This window comes from Maniola hyperantus, chromosome 18 (assembly GCF_902806685.2).
Source record: "Maniola hyperantus chromosome 18, iAphHyp1.2, whole genome shotgun sequence".
NCBI classification, from domain to species: Eukaryota; Metazoa; Arthropoda; class Insecta; order Lepidoptera; family Nymphalidae; genus Maniola; species Maniola hyperantus.
Window position 1 is genome coordinate 4,918,923 of NC_048553.1, and position 25,472 is coordinate 4,944,394.

Genomic DNA, 25,472 nt, shown 5'->3' on the forward strand with positions numbered 1-25,472 from the left:
TATGCCCGTGTCTAGGGTGCAAGCCGTCGCTGTACCAATGATGTCTGCGACTACGTCCGCGTGAATGTAGGTTTTTAAAATCTCATAAAAACTCTTCGATGTTCCGGAACATAATATTATATTATATCCTATATCCTTCCCAGTTCCCTGGGTATCCTGGGATGTAAGCTATCTCAGTACCAAACGTCAAAAACTGTTAAACATTGCCATGAAAAGCTAGAAGACAGACAGGCACTTTCGCATATTATGATTTACAAGTTACAACCATTCACTTATACATATATCACTTTATATCGATGTTTACAGGGCCAAATTTTACGATACATACTAGTTTGATACCCTGCTGTAGATAATAATTACCTATTGGTAAAATTTGTAGGTATAGATATACCTATTATAATATATTATGGAAGTAGGGATAATAACAATGTTCAAAATAAATCATTTTTATTTAACCCTCATGCCTAAGTATCTGGATTGTATAAAAATCACTGAACATTGTGAGACAGTAAATAAAACAAAATCTAATAAAGAAACGCCTTGTAACCAAGTTTGGCAAAAGGTTGCAAAAAAATGGCCTAAAAGTATTCGTTCACCGATTTGCTAAGTCATTCGCTTGATGAAAAAATGTTTCGTGTGGTTAAAGTCCCTTAGTCATGTTTTCTCGCATTCACTATACCTACCTACCTAGTACCTATCTACGTATGTATGATAGAGCCGTGATATCCTTAGTATTCCACCTCTTATTTGGGACGTCATCTCCTGGTACGATCCCGGGCACGCACCTCTAATTTTTAGGAGTTACTCGTATGTGCGTTATAAGCAATTAATTAATTAGAAAAAATCGTGAGGAAACCTGCATGCCTGAGACTTCTCCACAATGTTCCAACAGGTGTGTGAAGTCTGCCATCCGCACTTGGTCAGCGTAATGAGTCAGCACGGCGCGGCCCGCGATGGGTTCATGTTATGATGATGACTGTATAATTTTCTTTAGGTACCTAGCCACTAAGTATTGTTTTTTTCATATTCGTTTAGACGAGTTGTTACATAGCCTATACCTGCATTCATTTATTATTATCATAATTCATACTGCACCACCCGAAGGCACATCGTGTGTAACGAAAACTGAAACTTGGGAGTTATTCAAACATATAGGGACTTAAGATTATTACTAATTATTTATACATATGATTAGATTTATAACAGTCATCCCTAAATTTCCTCAAAATCTTCCAAATCAGAATGAAAATGTAAGGATTCACACTGCGCATCGTGCATAACAATCATGAGTATGACATGTTGTATACATAGGTACACGCAGCGGCATACAGTAGGTACGCGGCCGAAAGTAATGTACATCGGCCATAGAGATAGTTTCATCCAAGACATCGGCCTTGAATGACATTTCGGCTTTGTAGAGCGTAGTCTCTGCCCTATTTCTCTGCCACTCATACTTAGGTATATGACGTTTTGTCGGTCTCAACGACTGGGACAACGCTCTACAAATCTGTTATCTCCTTCTAAAGGTCAATGTACATTACTATCGGCCGCGTACTGTACCTAGTCTAAGGCGGACAGAAGATGGACACAAAAAATATAACATAAAAATCGCCCGCTAGTACATCAATCTTACCCATCCCCACTGTATCATAATGTGATATAATATCTAGACGCAGCTTTTTGGTTGGAAAGTTTTTGGACGATTTTTGGTTAATCAATGTGACAATGACATTGACGGCAATGATTTATTGCAAAATGTCAAAATAGTCGAATTTTGCCGAAAATAAAAAATTACGATGATCTCATTAGAATTTAATTCATTTACCTCTTGTTCTCAGATTCGTTTAATTTAAGTGTTAATCGTCCCTATGAGATCTACCAGCAATGCAACAGTCACCGTTTGAAAATATTTTTAATATTATCGGAGGTTTGTCGGAGGGGAATGAAAAGCCCATGAAACATGGATTTTACAACGCCTTCGCCCTATTTATCCTTACGATTTGTTGTGCGGCTGTCTACGTTCTATTTTTAATCCTAGAACCTTTTTTTAAACCGTTGTTTTGGGCACTACTTGTCGGATCCTTACTTCACCCATTCAAGTACAAACTATCCAAGAAAATCAAGTCATGGTTTCAAGATCTGGAGAAGTCGAATTCGTCTGTGATATACGGGTTGATGATAATTCCAGTCAATGTCGTAAATTATGCCTCTGATACTGTTGGACAACAGTTTAAAGAACATTATAAGGTATGAATTTTAATAGTTTTTTTGCTTTTATTATTTGGTTGTCTCTTGACTGTGATCTGACTTGCTGATAAGAGATGTTGCAGTCTAAGATGCAAGGTTCTTAACTGAACAGTAAAGGGTGTGGCAGTTTATTAAACTCTTATCCTTAATTGATTTCCAAACTGCATCATTTTAGAATACTAAATCAAATTGTGTTAGATCTTTGCTCACAGATTTAAGATTTTATTTTACTTTAGAGAATTTTTCCTCAAGATACCTAATTCTTAAATCTTTTCTTCTATTAAGAAAAATAATTTTTTCATTCTGAACTATTACTTTTGAATCAATGGGATGGGTAGGTATTCTTTTACATTTCTTTGCAAAATCAACCAAAAATATATAATAATTGTATGAATAAATATGTTCTACTTTTTTATACTTATTGCTTAATTTCTTTAGGAAAAAATGGATTACATAAACACTTTTTTATTTCTCTTTCTAGTCTGTCATAGGATTGCTATCAGCAATATTTATTTTGCCATGGGTATACAGCGCTATACCAAGGAGCTTTGCCTGCATTTTCTGGCAGTTTGTCAGTTTAATCAGCTTCACCACAACACTTCTCATCAAGCTATGCAGTTCTTACATTGTAAGTATAAAATAAACAAAATTGATCCATGTATTAGGTGATCTAAAAGCTGGCGCTTATTCTGCCCAACGACTAAGTCTGGCAATTCAGAAAATGGCCTATGGCCTTCCCCGGGATGCAAGCTATCTCTGTACGAAATTTCGTCAAGATGAGTTAAGCAGATGGGTCATGAAGAGCTAGTAGACAGACAGACACACTTTTGCATTTATAATATTAGTATGGATTATTATTGTTATTAAATTTATTAGATAGTAATATTAGGTTGTTATTGAATTTCTTAAAAAAATATGTTCCTATGATATAAAAACTACAAAATTCTGACAACTGCATCCTTCAGTTATTATGTTAGAAATATGTATAATTTACATAATTAATTTGCTCACAACTTATTTAAGCACAAAACTGAGGACTGCAAATGAAAGTAACTATAAGTAAGTATACTAGTAAGTATGTGGCAGGTTGAGATGGCAATCCGGAAAGGAACGCCCGCACAGCCCCCGCTAACCAGGTGCGGGCGAGCGCGGGTACGGGTGTGTGGGGCATCCCCTCGCCTCCATACCCTGATTGCCATCTCAACCTGTCGCGAACTATAAAGCTTTTGAGTTGTTATCAAACACCTATGTTCCATATAATAAAGATTATTATGACATTTAAAATCCTCTATTTCAGACATTAACGTTTGCTCTTGCATACATAATAAGTGTTTATTTTCTGTGGAGTCCCTCAAGAGCTGGTATATTCCGAATAACATCTCATATTCTTTGGCTGGTAATTGCAAGCTTCATAGCAAATCTGGCAGGACCATATAAAGTGTACATGTTTATATGGCTGCAAGCTATAGGGATAACTGGCTTTGCGTTGGAAATACTGTATGTTCATAAACAGTTGCTTTTAAAAGGTAAGTAGTTTATAACCTTTTTTTCTCTTTCTCTCCCCCCCCCCCCCCCCCCCCCTCTCCCTCTCTCTCCCTCTCTCTCTATCTCTTTTACCAGCAATCAGTCCTTAGACTATAAACTGATTTAGGGTTCTTAAATGTTCACAATTTAGTTTGTAAACTGACATCAATTAGTTAGAGCTACTTGGGTTTTTCTGTTCTCATTCACTAGGCAATATTTTATAGCACTGCAAGACATGCACTTGAGTATTGTTTATACATCACCTACACAGTCCATTTACACACTTTGTAAAAATGGGCTATTTAAGTCCATTAATACACAGATGTTCAGCTAGATGTGTGGGGGCAACTTATAAAATAAAAAAATGATATTTGTGACTTGTATGTCTATTGAATGTTGTGAATTATTATATTATGTCCCTGTGATACACCCTAATAAACTACTTATGTCACATGTTTCGTAATGTACCATTAATCAGTTCTGCCAATGGTCTTCATATTTTAAGCTTTTCATATCAAATTAGATTTGATTAAAGTAAAATGGTGCAATACCACCATTTTTTGCAATACTCATAAATCTCATAATATTTGGTTTGGGCTCCACACAAAATAAAATTATACCTATTGCATATTTGGTCACCATCCCTTACAAAACTACCAAACAAATAAGTACTATGAAATGCTTAATCTTAATAAAAAAATTATTAAATATTTCTATAAAAATCATAATTGACGATTGAGGAACTTTTAATTTAAAAAATCTTTTATGTTATAGATCCGGAAGCTTCAGTAATGACAGCATTCCAGGCAGTTATAACCAATCGAAACTTAGAAGCTGCTACACTAGAAAAGATAGATGAAAAACCTGAAGAGGCAATTCGTGTTGGTGAAAAAGAATCCACTCCAGAAGTTGATCCTCCTGTAACCCCAGAACAAGTAACCAAAAGTGACAGCTGGACAGGAAACGAACCTATTCAAAGTTCACCAAGAAAAGCCAAAATTTTATTCAAAACCAGAACATTGTCAGCTTTACCTTTACCAAGCCCGAAAACAAAAATGCCATTCGAAAATCGCCTTTTAGCCTCCTTCAAGCAAATGTCTTTAGACGAAAACTACATTAGAAACAATTTCAATGATGACGAAACAGCTCTTTACTTCAAGCTCCTTTTCTTTGGATGCTTTTGTATGTTGATATGGAAGTATATTTGGTTATTACCAGTTATGTTGTTCTTTTTGGTGATCCATATCATCAAGATATTGTTGAATTTCTTTGGAGTTTGGTTGTTTTTCGAAAATCAATACAACAATCTGATGTCTAAAATTGGTGGTTGGTGGAATGACAGGTAACATTTTTAATTTAGTTCCAAAATAATTAATGTCCTCTCAGACTTGTCTAAATAAAGTTTATGCTGATGAGATGTTAAATCTCATCACTAAGCAGCAGATGATTTTAATCGAAATAGCTTAATAGAATAAAAATATTTTTTACTGGCTGATGCCCGCGACTTCGTCCGCGTGACACTTTAGTTAGTTACTTAGTTTAGTTTAGTTCCAGGCCATTTAGCTCAAAATGCTGAAGTGGTGGAGGCGCCTTGATAATAATCTACCTGGAGGTATGGTGATGTGTGGCAAAATTTGCAAATAATTTTGTTTTTCTATGTGACTAGTTATATTTCAGTAAAAATGCAAATTTTTACTACAATGCATTATTTTGTTTAATTTTTGAACATATTTTTAGGAAGTCAGCGTTAGTACCGGCTGAAGTCCGTGGTATTCGTAAGATGATGTCGATTTTTAATCGCAGCGTTATCGATGTGGCTTACGAGTCAATCGATACAGTGTCCACGTGCATCGTTATCATTGGCCTAATATTCTTTGTAGCTGTTACTACTATTTTTATATGTATTCAGGTAAATGTTCATGAAATATTATGTAATTCATATATGTAAAATTGAATGACTTACACATTCAGCCTTCCCCTAAAAAGTTAACTATGTATACATATAAAAGGAAAAGCTGACTGACTGACTGATCTATTAGGCACAGCTCAAAATACTGGACGGATCGGGCGAAATTTGAAATGCAGATAGCTATTATGACGTAGACATCCGCTAAAAAAGGATTTTTGAAAATTCAACCCCTAAGGGGGTAAAATAGAGGTTTGAAATTAATGTAGTCCACGCGGACGAAATTATAAATAGGAAAGTGAGTCTGTCTGTCTGCTAGCTTTGAACGGCTCATCCGTTAAACCGATTTGGTACAGAGATAGCTTGTATCCTGGGGAAAGGCATAGGCTACTTTTTGGTCCCGACAACCAAAGAGTCCCCATAGGATTTTTAAAACACCTAAATCCACGTGGATGAGTTACGATCATCATCTACTTGGTATCTACAGGGATACCTTGAATCCTGGAAAATCAAAGCGTTCTAACATTATTTTTGCTTTGTTTGCTAGTAGGTAGCGAAATAGCGAATCAAGCATGTTGTTCCTCGTAATGTTTACTGCCGGGTACTGCATATAATTATAATATTTTTAGATATACTCCGAAGCGATCGTTGTGGTACAACTTAGTGGAAGTCTTTTGAACAGCACATTCGTGCAAAACAGTGAACTTCACGCATATTTACCTGAAGGTTGGGAAGAAAAGTTAGATTCGCTCATTGACAATGCATACACATATGGAAGGGAAGGAATTTCTACTGGGGTGAGTACAAAAATTCTACTATGTTTAAATTCAAGGTTTGCTCCCAATTTGGACTAAGTGATCCCTTAATCCATCCATACTAATATTATAAATGCGAAAGTGTGTCTGTCTGTCTGCTAGCCTTTCACGGCCCACCAGTTTAACCGATTTATATGAAATTTGGTATCTGAGGTAACTTTTCATCCTAGAAAACCAAAGAGTTCCCACGGGATTTTTAAAAATCTAAATCGATGCGGACGAAGTCGCGGGCATCCTCTAGTTATCAATAAATATTTACTACAGATTTGTACATTAATATGATTTTTACCGAATTTTTTGGGAGTTAACACTGTTTTTAATGCCTTTTACCCAATCAAATATGTACTGCAATAAAAATACATGTGATACGATTTTGGAAAAAATAAACTTAGGATTCCTCAGTTGTCGATTTTTCTACAAATTCTATGTAAATAATAGTTCCTTAGAATAAAACCGGCGACTAATAGTTTCAAGTTCTTCCCTAATGACCTTTCGTGTTTATTGTGTTACTACATATTTATTACGATTTACGTCAATAGTACGTTGATGAAATAAAATAATTATTTGTCTATTTTTATGCCAACCATTGGATCAACGCCAGATAATGAGATATGTAAGTTTGTCTTGATGCACAGTATTTTATTTATGTGCATTCACAAAGCCTTACTAACTGTATAATCGACCTGATAGTTCAATTTAATTAAATAAGGGATTATTAGATCCTTATATATTCCGTCAAAATTAAGAAATGGAATAGTTTTGCTTAAAATAGTGTCATTGTCCATTGATTTTGCTTTCAAGCACTAAGTGACGTTTTTACTACTCGTATATTATTTTTGTATTTAAGTCTGTTTTTTATTTATAATTTTACATTTAAGAAAAGCCTTACGATAGACATATTTATTTTCTACGTTCTCTTCTAACTAGCCTGTAATAAATAGTAACCTAGCGCTATTTTGTCCAGTCCAGTTATAGCATACTAAAAGAAAGAAAAGCTTTTTGCTGTTGTATACTGAAATAATATCTATTTACTTATTTAAATAGCATGCTCAAAATAATTAAAATAAGGACCGGTAGTTACATCAATGATATTATATACAGGTGTAACCAGAACGCTAGCAAAAACGAAGACAGGTGATAGTACTGATGATTATAGTTGTATGACCACAAAAAAACGGGAAAAAAATTAAAATAAAACCTATATTTTTTGAAAGGTCACGATAGATTGCAAATAAAACATCTGACTGACGCTAGAGGTCAACGAACGTTGCGTAAGTAGGCCACTCGGAGTCAACGCTGCGTCGTAGGTGGCCCATTAACCTGAGCGTTGCACGCTATAAATTGCAGGTTTTAAAGATACTAAAATCACTAAAATATAAAAACCGGCGATGTGCGAATCAGAGTCGCGCACTGAGGGTTGCGTAGTACAATCGTATTTTATCGTCATTTTGCACGATAAATCAAAAACTACTTACTAGATCTCGTTCAAACCAATTTTCATAGTAATGTAGGAGTAGTTTTATCATTCTCTTATTTTAGAAGTTACAGGGGGACACACATTTTAACACTTCGGAAGTGTCTCTCGCGCAAACTATGGATAGTATGGGTTTGATGGAAAAAAAAATTGAGTTTTAGTTCTAAGTATGGGGTACCCCAAAATTTATTGATTTTTTTCTATTTTTGTGTAAAAATCTTAATGCGGTTCACAGAATACATCTACTTACCAAGTTTCAACAGTATAGCTCTTATAGTTTCGGAAAAAAGTGGCTGTGGCATACGGACGGACAGACAGACAGACATGACGAATCTATAAGGGTTCCGTTTTTGCCATTTGGCTACGGAACCCTAAAAATGAGGCAAATGGTTAATGGCTAAGTTTTTGCTAGCGTTCTGGTTACACCCTGTATTTTGTAAAATAGAAGGACATATAATGCGTAAAAAATGTCTTCTCACGCGCTATTTAAACTTTATACGTGTCAAACTTCATCTGAAAAGTATGATTTTAGTCCTTATTTTAAAGGTGAAACGGCGCGTGAGAAGTCATTTTGTACGGATTATAGATATGTTACGTTGAAGTTTTATACGATGAGACCTTGGGTGATGGGTCACATTTGTAGAGCGCTGTCTCTTCTACTCTCGTACGTTTTGTAACTTCTGTCTTACTCATCACTGACCACGAATTTTATGGGCCATGTAATGTGAACATAAATGTCTATAGTATAATATCATTGAGTTCTATTGTGTTTTCAGCAAACACTTAGGAAACTTATTACATAGAATGTGAATGAAGAATGTATAAAATGCACAACGAATATTATTAATTACTAGCTGATGCCTGCGACTTCGTCCGGGTGGAATTAGGTTTTTAAAAATCCCGTGGGAACTGTTTGATTTCCCGGGATAAAAAGTAGCCTTAGTCACTCTCCAGGTCTTTATCTATACCCATGCAAAAAATCACGTCAATCCGTTGCACCGTTGCGACGTGATTGAAGGACAAACCAACAAACAAACACACTTTCGCATTTATAATAAGGGTACTGATTATTGTTTCAATTTGTTTTATCACAAGATTGACGCTGACTCTGTCTTTTTTCTCTAAACTAAATTCTATATCTGCATCTTTTTCTTTTAAATATTACTAAAAAAGGCCAGAATATGAATTTTACATTTAAAGACTCATTTTTCTCTCTCTATTTTAGTGCACGCTACTTTAAACAATAGGCTCGCAACTGGCAGCTAAAGTCACGAGGTTTGATAGCTCTAAATTACTAAATTTAAAACTGACAAACTGTCCTTCCATGTCCTTTTCATGTTACATTAGTAAGAAGAGGATGCGAATACTCTAAAATTTAGTTGTGCTCAGAATCAGTACCATGGTTATTAAAAATGCTACAAACACTATATGGTGTTAATAACCTATTTATTCACAAATAGGTTAAAAGCATCCTCAAAGAAGGCGATCCAGAGAAGATAGCGCGTGTAGAACAGCAAGTCCTAGAGCTCTGGGACCGCGTATACCAAAGCTGGGTTTCGGGTACCTTTGCTTCACAGTTGGGTCCTCAGGTAGACGGCTCAGCTGTTCAAGACTCTTGGGACAACTTCGTTAATGACGTTTCGTCTTCCTCTGGTAAGTAAAATACAAATAGCGACTCTTTGACACTACTGCGCTACGTTAGTTGAAAAATGAGTTTTTAGAAATTCACAACATTCATAGAAGATCATATTTAAAACTAACATCACATATTCTATCAGAAAGCACTTTCTGCGACGCATTTTTTCGTAATGTTCGAAATGACGACTTCTAGACTATATTTTGAGGTACCTACTGATTAATGACAAAAATGATATTTTAATGTATTTGTAAATTATATTTTAATGTGTATGTATTTTTAATGTATTTAATGTAATTTGCAAGTCTTATTGTACCATTGCATGCCGCAAGGTAGAATTTCGACGTACACTAATAATATCTTTAAGATTTGTTAACTAACCCAAATTCGCAATAAAAAAAATTGAATTGAATTGAAAAATATCATGAACAACACTACAGAGCAAAGGTCTCCTCTCAGAATGAGAAGGCACATAACTCCGAAAAGTTAGAGTTGCGTGCCCGGGATCGAACTTCCGACCTCCGATCAGAAGGCGGACCTCCTAACTACTAGGCTATCACAGCTTTTTAAAAAAATAACCAATAAGGGCAGAGAATTTCTTCATAGATATGACTGCATTGTATTGATGGCTTAAAAAAATCCTTTCGTCAAAGGTTGCCTGGAAGAGATCGCTTTAGCGATAAGGCCTCCTTTGCATGCTACAGCTATTAGATTAAGATCCTTGTATGTTTTTTCAATGTTTACTTTGTGTTGTGTGCAATAAAGTATTTTAAAAAAAAGTTGGTAAATATTGAATTTAGTCCATCGCTTTTCACATCAAGGTTTGTGTTACAGGTATGTTCGATTATAGCGGCGTCGTCGCATGGGTGCAAGCCAATGTGGGGACTCTCAGTGCGATCGCGACGGGCATGTGGGCGCCTTTGGCCAGCAACGTGTCGCTGCTGGCTGGTTCTGTGGGCGCCTTCACATCGCTCCTGCTGTGTGGCGGCGGTGCCATTATAAACATGTTCATTAATTTGGTGAGGCTATTCTTCATTCAAAGATAACGCTTTACTTTTTGATGCTGGTTAATAGTTTTATCATCAGTGTAGTTCTATATGCTTTTAACGATCCTGCCTGTCTGATGTGTCTGTCAAGACACCTATAGGGTACTTCCCGTTGATCTAGAATCATGAAATTTGGCAGGTAGGTAGGTCTTATAGCACACATTTTTAATTCAGATACAAGTTAGCCCTTGAGTGCAATATCAACTGGTGGTAAGTGACGATGCAGTCTAAAATGGAAGCGAGCTAACCTGCGGGGTGATTCGCTAACTCAGTGTCTATCGACGAACGTTAGACAACAACATTGGTTGGTTATACATTGCTACTTCACTGAGTGACATCAAAACAATTTTTCGTAGAAAACCTTCAATGTATTTAAAATAAATGCGTAATGACATCGATGGCTACCATTCTGTGTTGGACACTAAGTTAGGGAATCATCCCACTGGAAGGGGTATGGCAGTTTTTAATAAACCCATGCCCTTTTGGTTTCCACACGGCATCGTACCGGAACGCTAAATCGCATGGCGGCACGGCTTTGCCGGTAGGGTGGCAACTAGCCACGGCCAATTTCGATGGAATGACAACATACGAACAAATAATAAATAAATAAATAATCTTTAGTTTGTAGACAACAAAGGCCCGCAATATTATGTTAGTAACCATCTTAACCTATGTTAGTAACTATATTATAATATAATGTATGTTAGTAAGAATCTTATTCTATGTTAGTTAATATAATTAATATACTTATTAACTAATGCAGACATCCAGTGCGCTTTGAGAGCGCTGTCCTGTCTGTCTGCTATCACCTTCAGGATAATGTTGGGACTTCTCTCCGACCTACTTTTGATTGAGGCGATCCTTTTCCGTATGATTGCGACAAAGCAATCTAAAAAAAGCTTGCTATTCAATAGGTGGTGTTCTTCACAACGCTGTTCTACTTGCTGGCTTCAAGCACCGCTCTCTACAAGCCGGTGGAAGTGATCACACGCGTCCAGCCGAATTTCGGCCCGAAGCTTGGCATTGCACTGTCTGTCGCTATTAATCAGGTAACGTTAATTTTCTCCCTCAATGCTATACAATTTTGTATTTGACTAAATCCATACTTCCATACTTAATATTATAAATGTGACAGTGTGTCTGTCTGTCTAGCTGCTAGCTTTTCACGGCCCAACAGTTCGATCGATTTTGATGAAATTTGGTACAGAGGTAGCTTACATCCTCCGACATAGGCTACTTTTTATCCCGGAAAATCAAAGAGTTCCCACGGGATGTTAAAAAATCTAAATCCACGCGGACGAAGTCGCGGGCATGCGTGAAGCTTGTGCTAGGAGTATGTACGACAATAGCGCATCGGATGGGATTTGAACCGCCAACCTTCCGGAATTCAGTCCGCTCTTCAACGATTGAGCTATTGAGGCTATAAGCATATGGCACAATTAATTAGATTTTATTAAAACCCTTGCAGAAAATTATTTTGATAAACGTAAGTAAGTATTAAAATTAAAGCTGATTTTTATAGAATAATTTTGCCTAGGTTTTATTGCTTAGGTTTTCTTATCATGAAAATTGTAGTAGGAAGTACTGTTTATAGTTAAACGGGTTTGAGCCTACGACTCATTGCAGCGTGCCATTAATCTAAAAAAAAATCTGTTTAGGTGTTTAGAGCATCCTTCAAGATGGCGCTATTCTACGGGCTCTGGACGTGGCTCGTTCACAATTTGTTTGGTGCCAAAGTCGTTTATTTGCCCTCAGGTAAGATGATATATAGCACGCGATACGTCGACGGTCGAGATGGCAATGTGGGCGCCCCGCACACCCACACAGCCACTCCGCCAACCCTTTGCGGACGTGTGAGTGTGCGGGGCGTGCTCCCGCCTCATATCCTGGTTGCCATCTCGACCTGTCGCATACTATACATGATTTAGTTATACTACTTACCTGGTTATAGCAAATTCAAAATTTAGAATTCACTAATACAATATTCATAGATTTATATTTTAAATTGACACTTCACGACACCCTTACATATTGGCGAAGAATCAAATGTTTAAAGGTTTCTAAGTTTTACTTACTAACTTAAATTCTGTTATGTAATTTACAACGTGTGAAGCAAAATGAATTTTATATGCACATATTGTGCCCTATAGTCTTTTTTTTAGCCTATATTATTGCTATAAGTAATCTCCTACAGACAACCTTTAGCGGGAAGATTACAAAGTGGTACAAAAACAAACTTATATGCACTAGAGTATATTCCTCTATATTTATGAGGGACGGACGACAGTTATCAGAAAAACACTGTACTTAAAATAGCACACATCAAAAATAATTTCATACTGTTATTATCTAAAATAAATTTTGCTTTTTTTATTCCAATGCAAGTTAGCCCTTGACTACAATTGCCTGGTGGTAAGGGATGATGCAGTCTAAGATGGGAGCTGGCTTACTTAGAAATATTATGACAGTTTTATTAAAACGAACGCTAAATCGCTTGGCGGCATGGCTTTGTCGGTAGAGTGGTAACTAACCACGGTCTTAGTCTCCCACCAGATCAGACCAGTTAGCAATGATAAATTCCCAAATTGCACCTGCCGGTAATCGAATCGATCCTAAAGCCTCCACTTATAAGACCACAGCGTTCACCACTGCGCCATGGCTCAAGTACCGTCGTCTGGTTTAGTTAGGCAGCTAACTGATAATATCTTACGGCTAATATTTGTATTGACCAAACTACATATATCCCTGTGTTTAAATATTTACTTGGTGTCTAACCCTAAAAATAGAATGAGCAATCATTTTATTTATTACGAAAGGATTTATTCGGCGGAAGTTAATCTTCGATCACAGTTTTAATGGGGATTATATGTGAGTAAACCTTTGACTAAGTAATATCGGATTTGGCTCATACATAAGTATAAGTACCCATCATTATTAATGAATTATCAAATAATTCTGAGAAAATACTTATGATCAAGTAAAACCGCCAGGATTACTAAAGGTAGTTTTGCTAATAAAACCTAAAAAATGCTAAAATAAATAAGCTTAAATATTAATAATAATAAAATAAAATAAATAAGCAAAAAAAATTGATAAACCTAACTTGTATAGTTTTTTGTATTTATGGACTAATCTCAACCGGGTCATTGAGCCTAGATTAAATTTGTGTAGCTCTCAATTGATAAATAATTTTAAATATTTCTGTCGCTTCTTACATTTTAGTCAATCATTATCGCGCGATGATGTCCATTCGTGTCCCGTGTCACATTTTTATTACTTGCCTTTGACGCGATAAGTTTTTAAACGTTATACGTTGAAATTGGATTGCATCATCATCGATTCGTTGTTGTGACAATGTGCAAGAGAGATGTTGTGTTCGCTTTAACGGTACTGATTCCTTTCACGATTGGAGTACGGATCAACTTCACAAGTTGCCACTATCCTGAATGGTCTTGTACTAACAACGTTGCTAATGAGATAGTTTACACCTGTTCGGCTGTAAGAAGTAGTGTAAGTACCAAAATATGTTTTTCTCAGTAGATCATCATCAATATCATCATTATCAACCGGTTGACGTTCACTGCTGGACATAGGTCTTTTGTAGGGACTTCCATATGCCACGATCGCCGCCTGAATCCCTGAGACTCACTGTGACTCAACATCTGTCAACCTAGTGGGGGTCTTCGAACATGCTTTCCGGTGTGAAATCGCCATTCTAGCTCTTTGGGCCCCCAACGTCTATCGGTTTATCAAACTATATGCCCTACCCATTGCTACTTTGACTTCGCAATCCGTTGAGCTCTTTCGGTTATTCTGCTCCTCCTACAGATCCTCAGAGAACAAATCAGAAATTGATTTGATCATGTTAAGCAACTCCAAGCATAGCTCTCTCCATCGGCCGCTGAATGACTCTAAGATTTCTAATGCGGCCCAATAGATAACCACCATTATATTCTTCTGTCTCTATTAATTTAATTTATGATTTTATAACATATGGATTTTTTTATAATAGTCGCTCATTATACCTCATTATATATTAAAAAGTTTATTTTTGTTCTAGGATTTCATTATCCATCTCAAGGACTTTTACACTGACCAAATCCATAGTATCACGGTTCAGAATTGTAGAGACTTAAGAGTAGTGCTCGATTGCCCTATATTGCAACATGCTTCTCAGTTGCAGAAATTGATCATCAAAGACTGTGATAGGCTCGAGTTCATTTCACTGTCTAGCAATTCACTATTGCAGACACCACCTGAAATGAGAATTGAAAATGTCAGAGAAGTCGTTTCCTTTCCAAGAAATACATTTAAATCACCGAATACTAACACAGAACTGAAATGTATGGGAGCAGCTTCATTCAAAAAGTTGCACGTTATCAACAGTAAGATTAACTCGATCAATACCAGAGCCATCTACAATGTCAGTGGTATTAAAAGTATGGAATTTGAAAATGTAACAATTACAGATATCCAAACTGAAGGCATAGAAGTTTTTATGGGAAGTAATAATACTCTATTTTCTTTTATAAACAGCAAAATTGAAAACATGGATTTTAAAGCTATAACTGTTCAGAGTTTCACAGTGAAAATTGCCTCCAATGTTTTTGCTGACGTGATAGCAAACGTAATTAATATTTCATCGAATAGTTTATTTTTAGTTAGCAATACGTTCAAAGAAGTATGTGCTAATGGTATAACTACAAACTCTGTGAACACTGAGATATCGGATAACACGTTTGAATCTATAAAAAGCAACGCCGTGGCAAACGTTAAGTGTTCAAAAAAACGTACGAATAAGAAGTACATGAATTTCGTAAGAAATACGTTTAAGAATGTCGAACCATACTCGTTATATTTTGATCATGCGAGTTGTAAGGCTGCTGGAACTCTAATTACATTTCGCGAAAATAAAATTGATTGTCGCTGTCGAAACATTTCATTTTTAAATTCAGCCACTTATAATGAACAAAACAATTTAATTCTGAATTTGGCTAATAATAACACATGCTTGGTAACGCATTGTATACTGCCGGTTGAAGTGGTCAAATTACTGTTGGAACTGGATATGTGTCATTTAAATCTTGATCCCCAAGTAATGTGCTTACTCTACAATGATAAGCAATCAAGTAATAATAATAACAATGAAGTAACGACTGACGATGAGGTAACCGAACCAGCGCCTACGTTCTATTTGATCAGACAAGCGAACAGTCTCAGCAGTGATACAGGTGCTGCCATGACAGAGATCGATAAGGATGATCTTTTAAAAGATAGTCATCTGAACCTAACAAACAGAACTTTGATAAAGTTTGTTTTTGATTCCTCCAAAGATTTTGTTGAGACTTTGAGAAGCACTAGTAGAACCCGCAATAGACCGACAGAAAAGGCTCCCCCGAAGGAAGAATACGTCAGTCACTGTATCGGTACGCAATGCAGAAACGATAACGTTTATAATCGCCAAAGAGCCTTGGATTTTTACAAATACGTCTACGCCCAACTTCGCACACCAAGACAGGATGATAACAAATTAAACACAGTTTAAGTGTAGTTACTAGTTATCAATGAAAAATAAATGTGTACATAATATTTTGTTGACTTCTTTGCCCCTCAAATTGTACTTTTATATTTAAGTTTTAGATAATAACCTAAAATCTATTCGAAAATTACGCAAGGAACAACGAGGTTGATACCAAACAGCAATTTGCAAAAGATATACAACACGACACGCAGCAATAGCGTTAACGTTCGAAGACCTTCTTTTATTGTGATTCTACTATTAACATACAGTTTTTTTTTACATACAATCTACAATTAAAGCAGCCCAGCCAGCTTTAGTGAAGGAAAATATTATACAAGATCTATAGAGCGTAATTAGACTTTGCGCAGACGTTACTTAGACTTAAAATGAGAAAGATGCCTATGTCACATAGATCTGTCTCGTTTTAACTCTGATTTACTATATATATTATCTTAACCTAAGCCCTGTTTATAGCAAAATGTCTTGCTTCATGCTTAGTATTTTTATAAGATAAAAAATCAGAAAAAAAAGAAAAAAAAATGCTTAAATAAAGAAACAATGGTATTATGTATGTTAAAAATATAAAATATAAATATAAACTCAGATTTAAGTCATAATATAATATTAGTTTTTTGGTTTTTGATTACTGTGTTGTGAGACACCAGTTCAATTATTTTCACGGTTCATTCAACAAATTTTACTGTTTACCACGGCCGTAAAGAAGCTCTGTTGTACAAAACAAAGGACATCACCCCATATTTTGGCTTTCCAGTATTAGCGGCAGTGTTAGGTGCGGCTCCCTTTCTCGGGCCGTACTTAGCGGGTATACCGGCAGCGCTCGATGTCTGGCTCCAGGGTAGACCGATGGCAGCCTGTCTGTTGCCGATAGTACAAGCTGCACCGATTGCCTTTCTCGATGCAGCAGTTTACGCCGAAATCAAAGAGTGAGTTTGATATAACAACAATTTCATGGTACTTAGTTAAGAGTATTGTATTTTACCGCTTCTCAAATATAGTCCAATTTTACTGTCTAGAAACTTCTTCATCCAGAACGAGGACAAAGCCAGGAAATATCAAAATAAATTAATGGATAAAATAAGATTTTTCCTCCTAAAGAGAAAAGTGGGTGTATCTTTGGGCTATATAGATACCACGTGAAGGGGACTTGATACAAATAAACAATATTTGTTATCACTCATCGCATGTTCTGCTATTTACTTATGAGCCTATCTTATTATTGGAAAGCTAAGATAATCCATCCTAAGTGCTTTATAAATGCATATGTGTCTTTCTGTTACCTTTTAATAATTGAACCGGAATTTATTTACGTAATAACTTGAATCCCGGAGACAGACACAGAACTCCTAAGCGATAAAGGCCACCTTTTGTATCAATTTTCTCGTTGTTTTTCTGTTTTCCTATTACAAATAAAGTGTATAAATAGGACACTTGTTATCACGGGAAAACAAAGGGTACCCTCGGGTTCATAAATCGGAATCTGTGCGGATGAAATTGCAAGTAAAAGCTAGTGTGAAATTTTAATAAGCAATGTGATTTTTTTCTTTATTTTTAGTGGCGGTCATCCTTACGTAACTGGACTAGCCATAGCAGGCGGCATCTTCTACTTAGGCCCCGAAGGTGCTATCCTCGGACCATTGCTTCTGTGTTGCCTCATGGTGGTACTCAATTTGTCTTCCTCCTTCCTCCGGGACACTCCTTCAGAAGAGCGGGCCGCTTTGCATTCACGCGTCAGGTAAATGCGACGTGTTAAAATAAAGTTCAGTTCTATGCACAAAATATTCTACTATTTACAAATAAATAGTGTTCTTTATTAACGTTACCAATCAATTTAAATTAATTATTAGTAATTTGTTAATCCTTGCATAAAAGTCCTTTAGTAATTTCTCCTTGCATAATAATTTTTGTACTTAGGTCTTCATCAATCTTATAATACCTATTTATTTTTAACATAAGTGATTAGTTTTATCATAGATATTATTCAAGGTCTTACATTTCGTTGCTTTTAAAATATGCATTTTGTAATCTCGTGGTTATTCATTTATTTTTAAACATAAACTCAGTATCAATAATTTGAACCTAAAAGATTCCTTATTTTATAGATTTATTTTTATTTACATATTGCATAAAATGTTTTAAAATTAAATGTAAAATGTGATTTGTGAATGTGTCGTGTTTTTTATTTTGGGTGGGAATTTGACTAAGTTTTGCCTAATATCAAATGAAGAGATAAAAAAGGACAAATTTTAAAATATTTTAATTACTGACCTATATAAATATTTTAATTATAGCCTATCCGCAGAAAGAAGTTTATATAGCTACCATACCAATCGCAAACATGTTTACAAAAACATTCAAAATTCAATAAGAAAATTAAATTTCGTATGTGATTGGTTGGTGACTCCAATATGGTTACGGCCCGCTAAGATTTTTGGCTCTATCATTTGTATGGGACACGTCAAAGTCAAAGACAAATGATTTATTCAAAATAGGTAATAAATTACTCTTTTCGATTGTCAGTTGTTGGATTTGTAAGATATAGTGGTGATAATTATTACGCAAACTTAAAACTAAAGGTACGAGGGTTCCAAACGCGCCAACGTAACAGAGAGAGCGCTAAAATAACTTCTTTCCACGGACAGAGTATATATGTCTACATTGGTAATGTTAATGAATCATTATTACCAATATTCATTTACATAGTTGAACTAAGCGATTTAAGAGTCTAACTCCTTGACGCAAATACAAATTGATCTGAAAATCGCATACATTGTACATAGCAACCATATTTATTTAATATAAATTGTTACGAATGTTTCCAAATATACCTAATATATTGTTTTATTAAAGTTTTCTTTATTTAGGTCGTTATTGGAATGTTTTGTAAAGTGAGGTGTGTATTGTTTATAATATCATATGTGTCTGTGGAGTCGATGCACGTTTTATTCTATTGCCATTAATACCATTCCTCGCACGCACTACTACATCGTATGAAGACATGTTCAAACTCATAACAATACCCGATTTTCATGCACTTTAGGCTAGTCGTTTCAAAGCAGAGCTAAGCTATTTCAACTTGCACAATAGGTGGTTAGAATGATCCCAAATAATAACATTTAAAGCTACTGCAGTTTTCTTGCATATTATTATTATGTGTAAACAAACACAATTCAAATCTATAAATTTTTTAGTAAAATTTCTTCAGACTGCCATTTTTTATCGAAGTATTTTAAAGTGCCAAGCAGTCTACTTTACTAAGAAACACCTCCACTTGCATGTACGTTTCAGATATTAAAGACGAACGATACATTTACTATCAAACAATGCAACAATTTGTGGCAATAAAGGTCAAGTGAAAGCTATATTATTGGAAAAAAAATTAGGTACCTATATTTTCATTTCATTTGTTACATAACAAGCATGTGCAATGTGCATGTCTTCATGCATTTTCTTAATGTTAGCTGCATGTACTGTAGATATATTAACAATTAAGATATTCTAGTATGATCTATTTATAATACTAAAACATATGGATATTTCTTTACAGGCTCGGTGCTTATCTATGAACATGCATGGACTAACATTGTAACACAAGGAAAGGAAATCTCGGTAGGGTTTAACCCGCATTTGGAGTTAAGTATTAGACGAAGATGACAGGCGTATCGCTCTCAGATTGTAGAGTCGAGGCGGCTTCGCGGCACTTCGCCTTCCCGGATTATTAAAAATTAAATTTCTTCTTTTTCTAAATTGTTTCGCTCGTAACATACAAACGTGGTCGTTACTTGAGTGTTGTGGTGCCTCCTGACTATACGTCTCCACTCTCAACTCCTCCTTAACTATTAAATAAAATATAATGTAACGTGTTTTCATGGATTTAGACTCTCATTCTGTTTTCATGTTTCGGATAACGAACGTGTTGAATGAGTGAAACAAAGCATAGTAGCTCGCTCCTCGAATCTTTGCTACGACCAGTCTCACGCGCCTGGACGCCGCGCCGCGCCGCTTCGACTTTGCACTGAGCTATGAGATTGCTTATCTTTTATTCTTCTTACTGCTTGTCTCAGGTATTATAGGGGCTATCTGTTAAGCATGTCAGATGATAGTCGAGTTGAGCAAAGGTCTAATACGAGTGACCGTCAGAATAACATTTCGGCTTTGTAGAGCGTTGTCTCTGTCACTCATACCTATATGACGTTTTGTCAGGCTCAACGACAGAGACAACGCTCTACAAATCTGCTATCTCCTAAAGGTCGAGGTACATTACTTTCTGCCGTGTACTGGAAGTGCTTTAGCGCAGATGTTCCTTAAGTAATTCTAAGCATATCTAGTTCGCGAAACATTGACAAAATAATATGTGCAGCTCACAGCTGTCAAGGGAGGAGAGCGTGTAAACATGCCGCCGTCCACCTTTTTACAAAATAATATAATTATACGTTCCTTTGAGACTGCTACGGCAAGTTTGATATCATCTCTACATAGTATAAAATAAAGTCGCGTCCCGCTGTCTGTAAGTATGAACGCGTAGATCTTTTAAACCACGCAACGGATTTTAATGCGGTTTTCACTAATAGATAGAGTGATTCAAGAGGAAGGTTTATAGGTATAGTTTAATATTAAGATATTTTAACAAAATGTCGAAATAAATCAAGCTTCCATCGAAAATTAACAAATATCACGCGCAACAAAACGAGATTGATAATATTAGTATGGAAGTGACACTACGTAAGTATCTACACTGCCACCCATGCGAAGCTGGGGCGGGTCGCTAGTTTCGTATAAATTAAGGACGTAGAATTGATTTCTGGTATTAATTTTTATCTTTGATTCTGGTGGCAACAAAGTTTTAGATTATCCGCATCTTTCTCCTACCAATGCACAATGTAAGGCAATGTAATAAGCAAATAAGAAGAGGACACACAAACATAATTTAATTTAGAAATTTCAAACCTCGTGATTTTATAGGTCCCGGTCTTGAGCAGTATTTAAATATGTAGAGTAGCGCTAAAATTTAGTCTTTAATATTAAGGCAATACTAAAGAGAAAAATATTGAGATAGGTACGTCTCTGTCGTTGAGACCGACAAAACGTCATATAGGTATGAGTGACAGAGGCAACGCTCTACAAAGCCGAAATGACATTCTAAAGTCCGATGTACATGTACTCTAAGTTTAGTATTGAAAAAAAATCTAAAAACATTATAAAAAAGAGAAAATTTCGATTGATGTTTTTTTAGGAAAATGATAAAAATGAATACTAGCAATGAATTCTAACACCTTTGAATTATACGAAAATGATAATCCAAACTTGCCAAAGCCGCCTTAGGGGAGCGTATTGATTATTTTAAAAGGAGGTAGACGGCGGCCATGTTTACACGTTTTCCTCTCACGACAGCACCACATTTCTTCATATTTCCCGGACTAGATATGCTTACAATTACTCAAGGAACATCTGTGGTGAAGGGCTTGATAAAAAAATTAAGGTTCTATCCAATATTCCCTCCACTAATTTGACAACCAAACAATTATAGACAGACAAACTTGATTTAATTTAGAAGCCGATGGACTAGGAGCCGATGTATGTTGTTTACCTATTATTTTTAACATTATATCATCAATATCATAAAAACCAGAGCCAATTCAGGACTTTCATGAATATATTTGTGAACCGTGTACTTGAAATTATAGAAATCAAAGACATCCAGGGCAACAAAAAAAATTCTTTTTTGTTGAGCTGTGTTATTTGTGCCTCTCTTTATCGTAGTAAAAGAAAAACAATTTTGGTATTTAAAGTTATAATTTTATTGAAGTTCTATACATATAATACGCTTAAATATTTTGAATCTTTAATTGTTATTTTTAGAAAATGTCTATGTTTTTCAAATTTAATATTACGCTTGCGATAATATTATGTATTATGTAATATATTTTGATTAATATTCAATAAGAAATACATTATTTATTTATAAAAGTAATGGTTCTATGTAATGAGGTTGAATTTAGAAAAATAGATTGACTGACTCAATTAAAAACTTTTTGTTTGTAAATACATTGACAATAAGATTATCATGAAGAATTATTTATGATAGTACCTATAGTCCGCGACAGGTCGACATGGCAATCGGGGAGGGAATGCCCCGTACACCCGCACTGTCCCGCGCTAACCCGGTGCGGGCGAGCGCGGATGATGTGTGGGAGTGCGGGGCATGCCCCCGCCTCATTGCCATCTCGACCTGTAGCCAATGGGAGATTGTATTTTTGACATCTGTTAGTTACATACAAAATAATATTGAGTGCCCTCTCGCACACAGTCAGTACTTTGATATGTGACAACGAAACGTCAAAAACACAATCTCGCATTGGCTGTACAATAATTAGTATAGTCCTTACAAAATGACTTCTCACGCGCCATTTTAACTCTTTAGATCAACTGTCATAATATAAAAAATACGGTTCACCTTTAAAATAAGGGCTAAAATCGTACTTTTGACATGTTTGACACAAAGTTAAAATGGCGCGGGATATTTCATTTTTACGCATTATATCTAAATTTTGTACAAAAAACTCAGGATTATAATTTTTACTTTATAATATTTGGTACATATATTATTACTTAAGTATAAAATATATTGAAACTAATAGATAATAAGCATGCCTTTTAAATCATACACCCATAATTATTTACTTGTAATATCCAAACATCATTGTATTACTGACATACTCGTAGTTATATTTATATATTGTTATAGTTATAATATAAGATGTAAATATTACACTTATTAGGTATTCATGCTAATTTGGGTGTACACAAATATCTGAACTTATTTCCATAAAACCGAATAAAAGTCGTAGTCGTATCTTTTTACAGATGGAAAATATGAAAAGGATAGGACAAAACGACACTTTTAGATCTGCTGTTCGGTTCAGGATAAGCTACATCAATACAATTATTACGATCTCAATTGTTTTTGTGATCGGCTGAATTTATGGTAGGTACATTGTAATCAATCCGAGATGATTGTAGTTTTCACATTGGTAGCTGTCAAACTACCGCAGTTGGCCCCCTTCATGTTAAGAGATTTGCGTACATGCAAATTAGCACCAGCGCCTTATTTATATGCACATTCTATGAAAAAAAGTACGTAGCATGTTAAGTTTTAATATGAGCCCAAATGACGCTTATTGTTAATCTCAAACTGAGCGCATGCCAAACTTTACAACATTTGTAACTTATTAATGTATAAGTAACTTTTTCAATTACGTTGTTCTTTAGGTAGTAGCTTATTTATGAGCCACTAGCTGATGCCCGCGACTTCGTTCGCGTGGATCTACTTTTTTAATTCCCGTGGCAACTTTGTGATTTTCCAGGATAAAAAGTAGCCTATGTCACTTTCCAGATCTTTAAATATACCCCTGCAAAAAATCACGTCGATCCGTTGCGACGTTATTGAAGGACAAACCAACAAACCAATAAACAAACACACTTTCGCATTTATAATGTGGGTATTGATAGTGATGTCTTTCTAATGACGATGCAAGCTGGGAAAAAATCCTAATAGCTCAACAGTATATTATAATATTAGCTTTGTAAAACATGATTACTTTTGCGAGTCGTACTTACGACAATAGTATGACGGATTTGATCTACGTTTTGTATTGGAGCCCATCCCTTTAACTTTTAAACTATTATACATTCATCTGTTAACCAGCTTTCCTTTTGCCCGAATTCGTCAGCGTGATATAATTTGTAGCCTTTAGCACTCGAGCATGTCTAAAGCTGAAATCTATAGAGCGCACTGTGTGAGAGATAAACATCCTGTCTCGTTTTAACTCTGTCTTAAGTCTAAGCAAAGTCAGAGTGCGCTCTATAGATGTCACCCTAAGAATCTATCAGTGATAATTTTTTCGGAATCTGATCATTAGTTCCGGAGATTATCCCTTACACAAATAATCACAAACTAACTTTACCTCTTTGTATAGATATAGATAAAAAAAGATTCTGACTGATCGACATACAAACTCGGCTCAAACCACCCAGTGGTTTGAGCCGAGAGTCTAGAAACTATAAAATTTTGCATGAAAATTCTTTTTATTATGTAGGTATATACCTAGTTCCTAGAAGGAAAATTTTGAGAAATATCAAATGGATCTTTAAAAACCTAAATCCACGCCGATGAAAATGCGGGAAAAGCTTATTATGAAACAAATTAACTGACTGATTGATGTATGTATAATATGTAAGTGATGGTGATTCTATAATGCATCCCTTTTTGTCCCAGTACAGTAAAACACATTTTCGGTAAAAAATCTTCTACACAAAAAGTCTTACCGGAAATATATTTTCGAATATTCCTAAGTTAATAGTAAACTCTCAGAACACTTGGACAGTACGTACCTCACTTATTTAATTTTCTATAAATGCACACACACACACATGTGTGCATGTAGATATTTTTTTTAATTTTCGTCACAGATGAAAAGTGGCAAGCTTAGCAGACTGCACTAGCCTTCGCACTATTTATATTTATATCCAAATTATTTGTCGCTATTAAATATTTATTTGACATTTTATTTGTCCTCAATTTTTAGAAGAAAATGTTTTATAATGGGGTTTAAATCGGTTTTAGTTGGCTGGATAGCAAGCTGTCGTGTACTCCTGCAAAATTTTCATTGTATCAAAGCCTTTTTAACAGCTTGTATAACTTCACTACCACTAAATTACCCTCATTATTTGTAGAAAATAGTGCCTAGTTTATATAGGTAAGGGCCCCTTATTATATTTTTTTGGCAAAACTGCATTTTATTTTGTCTATCGAAGTCCATGCATGATAAAACGTCCACTTTACAGAATGTATACGTCTTAACTTAAAAATGTTCAAGAATTTTTTCCTTCTGATACTTGTCCTTCATATCGTTTTAAATAGTAACAAATATTTAAATAATAATCACATTGTAAGTAAGCAATATCTTGTATGTTAATTAGCTGCTATTGTATAATAAACTATATTCAATATTCAAACAAAACGAAAAGCCCTTACCAGTTCAAGAAGAATCGTCCAAAAATTAATTTAAACGCAATTATTGTACTGCAAATAAATTAAGTATTAAGCGCACGCATACTCATTATAAGCGATAATAAATGTAATTGAGTTGCCTTTTCAAAAATGCATTTTATTTTCTTAATGCCCTCATTCCAAAAATCGACTGTGAACTGGCAACGTGTCCTAGCTAAATTTTGACAGTTTGCCAGCTATTGATTAATATAGGCTTTATGGTGGCCGCTATTTTA

The 25,472-nt window shown here is 35.3% G+C and overlaps 2 protein-coding genes across 5 annotated transcripts; both read left to right on the forward strand.

Moving 5' to 3' along the window:
- Nucleotides 1–1,749: 1,749 nt before the first annotated feature.
- Nucleotides 1,750–25,104, forward strand: LOC117990678 (transmembrane protein 245). Of its 4 annotated transcripts, XM_069504438.1 has the most exons (15): nt 1,755–2,247; nt 2,729–2,875; nt 3,545–3,773; nt 4,546–5,113; nt 5,509–5,680; nt 6,307–6,474; nt 7,094–7,105; nt 9,427–9,619; nt 10,437–10,621; nt 11,563–11,697; nt 12,307–12,403; nt 16,942–17,113; nt 17,743–17,922; nt 19,052–19,080; nt 19,735–25,104. In XM_069504438.1, the coding sequence occupies exons 1-14, from the start codon at nt 1,885–1,887 to the stop codon at nt 19,077–19,079; spliced, it is 2,649 nt and encodes an 882-aa protein (XP_069360539.1). In that variant the 5' UTR covers nt 1,755–1,884; the 3' UTR covers nt 19,080; nt 19,735–25,104. The 4 variants fall into 4 exon arrangements, with proteins under 4 accessions (XP_069360541.1, XP_069360539.1, XP_034834039.1 ...); XM_069504440.1 differs by lacking the exons at nt 19,052–19,080; nt 19,735–25,104 and adding an exon at nt 19,476–19,724 and having other exon boundaries at nt 1,750–2,247; XM_034978148.2 differs by lacking the exon at nt 19,052–19,080 and having other exon boundaries at nt 1,756–2,247.
- LOC117990679 (uncharacterized) lies at nt 13,771–16,237 on the forward strand. The gene is made up of 2 exons (XM_034978150.2): nt 13,771–14,158; nt 14,709–16,237. Exons 1-2 carry the CDS (start codon nt 14,003–14,005, stop codon nt 16,191–16,193), a joined length of 1,641 nt encoding a protein of 546 aa, XP_034834041.1. The 5' UTR covers nt 13,771–14,002; the 3' UTR covers nt 16,194–16,237.
- Nucleotides 25,105–25,472: the final 368 nt, after the last annotated feature.